At 59.5% G+C, this 951-nt stretch overlaps 1 protein-coding gene across 1 annotated transcript; it reads left to right on the top strand.

The window, feature by feature from the left end:
• Positions 1-6: 6 nt before the first annotated feature.
• LOC102036003 (junctophilin-3-like) lies at positions 7-409 on the top strand (the record flags this gene model as incomplete). The annotated part of the gene is made up of 1 exon (XM_005431587.2): positions 7-409. A coding segment is annotated over exon 1 (382 nt), but the record flags the coding sequence as incomplete, so codon positions are not given.
• Between the last annotated feature and the right edge of the window lie 542 nt (positions 410-951).

Below are 951 nucleotides of genomic sequence, written 5' to 3'. Positions count from 1 at the left end.
GGGAGATTTGCAAACCGAATTACATGCATGTCCAGTGGGGGAAGGTTTAATTTTGACGATGGAGGGTCGTACTGTGGAGGCTGGGAGGACGGAAAGGCTCATGGCCATGGAATCTGTACCGGCCCGAAGGGTCAAGGTGAATATTCGGGCTCCTGGAGTCACGGCTTTGAGGTGCTGGGGGTCTACACTTGGCCCAGTGGCAACACTTACCAGGGCACCTGGGCGCAGGGCAAGCGCCATGGCATTGGCATGGAGAGCAAAGGGAAGTGGGTGTACAAAGGAGAGTGGACCCATGGATTTAAGGGACGGTACGGGGTCCGGGAATGCACTGGAAACGGGGCCAAGTACGAAGGCACCTGGAGCAATGGATTACAGGATGGCTACGGGACAGAGACCTACTCGGATGGAGGTAGGTGATGCGTTGATCCCTTCCTGGCTGGGGCAGGTGGAGTGGAGGGTGGTGGGGAGATCCTCCCAGCAGGGTTTGGGTTGGACTCTGGGAGTTTGCAACCTGCTGCCTTGGATCACCCTGCAGGAGAGAAGGAACCAGCCCAGCAGCCCAGCTCTTTGCCACAGGTAGCCCCAAATGTTCCATGGGGTCTCTGGGCGCTGGGTCCTCCCTCCTTCCTCTCCTCGAGCAGGTTTTTGGGATGTGGAAGGGGCTGTGCTGGTGGGGGGACACCCAGCTCTGGCCCAGAGGGGTCGGAGCACGGGGTGGGCCAGGCCTTGGGGACACAACCCAAGTTGCACATGGGATTGGCACTTCTGATTGCACCACTGGAACCTGTAGGATTTGCATGGGAACAACGCGGGGCAGGATGGAGGCGAGTGTGTGTGTGGGGGGATCTGGGATGGAGAGCTCCCAGCCAGGGGTGGGGGGCTCTGCTCCTCCTCCAGCCCCTCCAGAGGCAGCCCCACTCTCAACGATGCCAGGGAAAAGACTTTAATTCA

Source organism: Geospiza fortis, unplaced genomic scaffold, assembly GCF_000277835.1.
Source record: "Geospiza fortis unplaced genomic scaffold, GeoFor_1.0 C13371395, whole genome shotgun sequence".
Taxonomy (NCBI): Eukaryota; Metazoa; Chordata; class Aves; order Passeriformes; family Thraupidae; genus Geospiza; species Geospiza fortis.
This window is presented reverse-complemented; position numbering and strand designations above follow the sequence as displayed.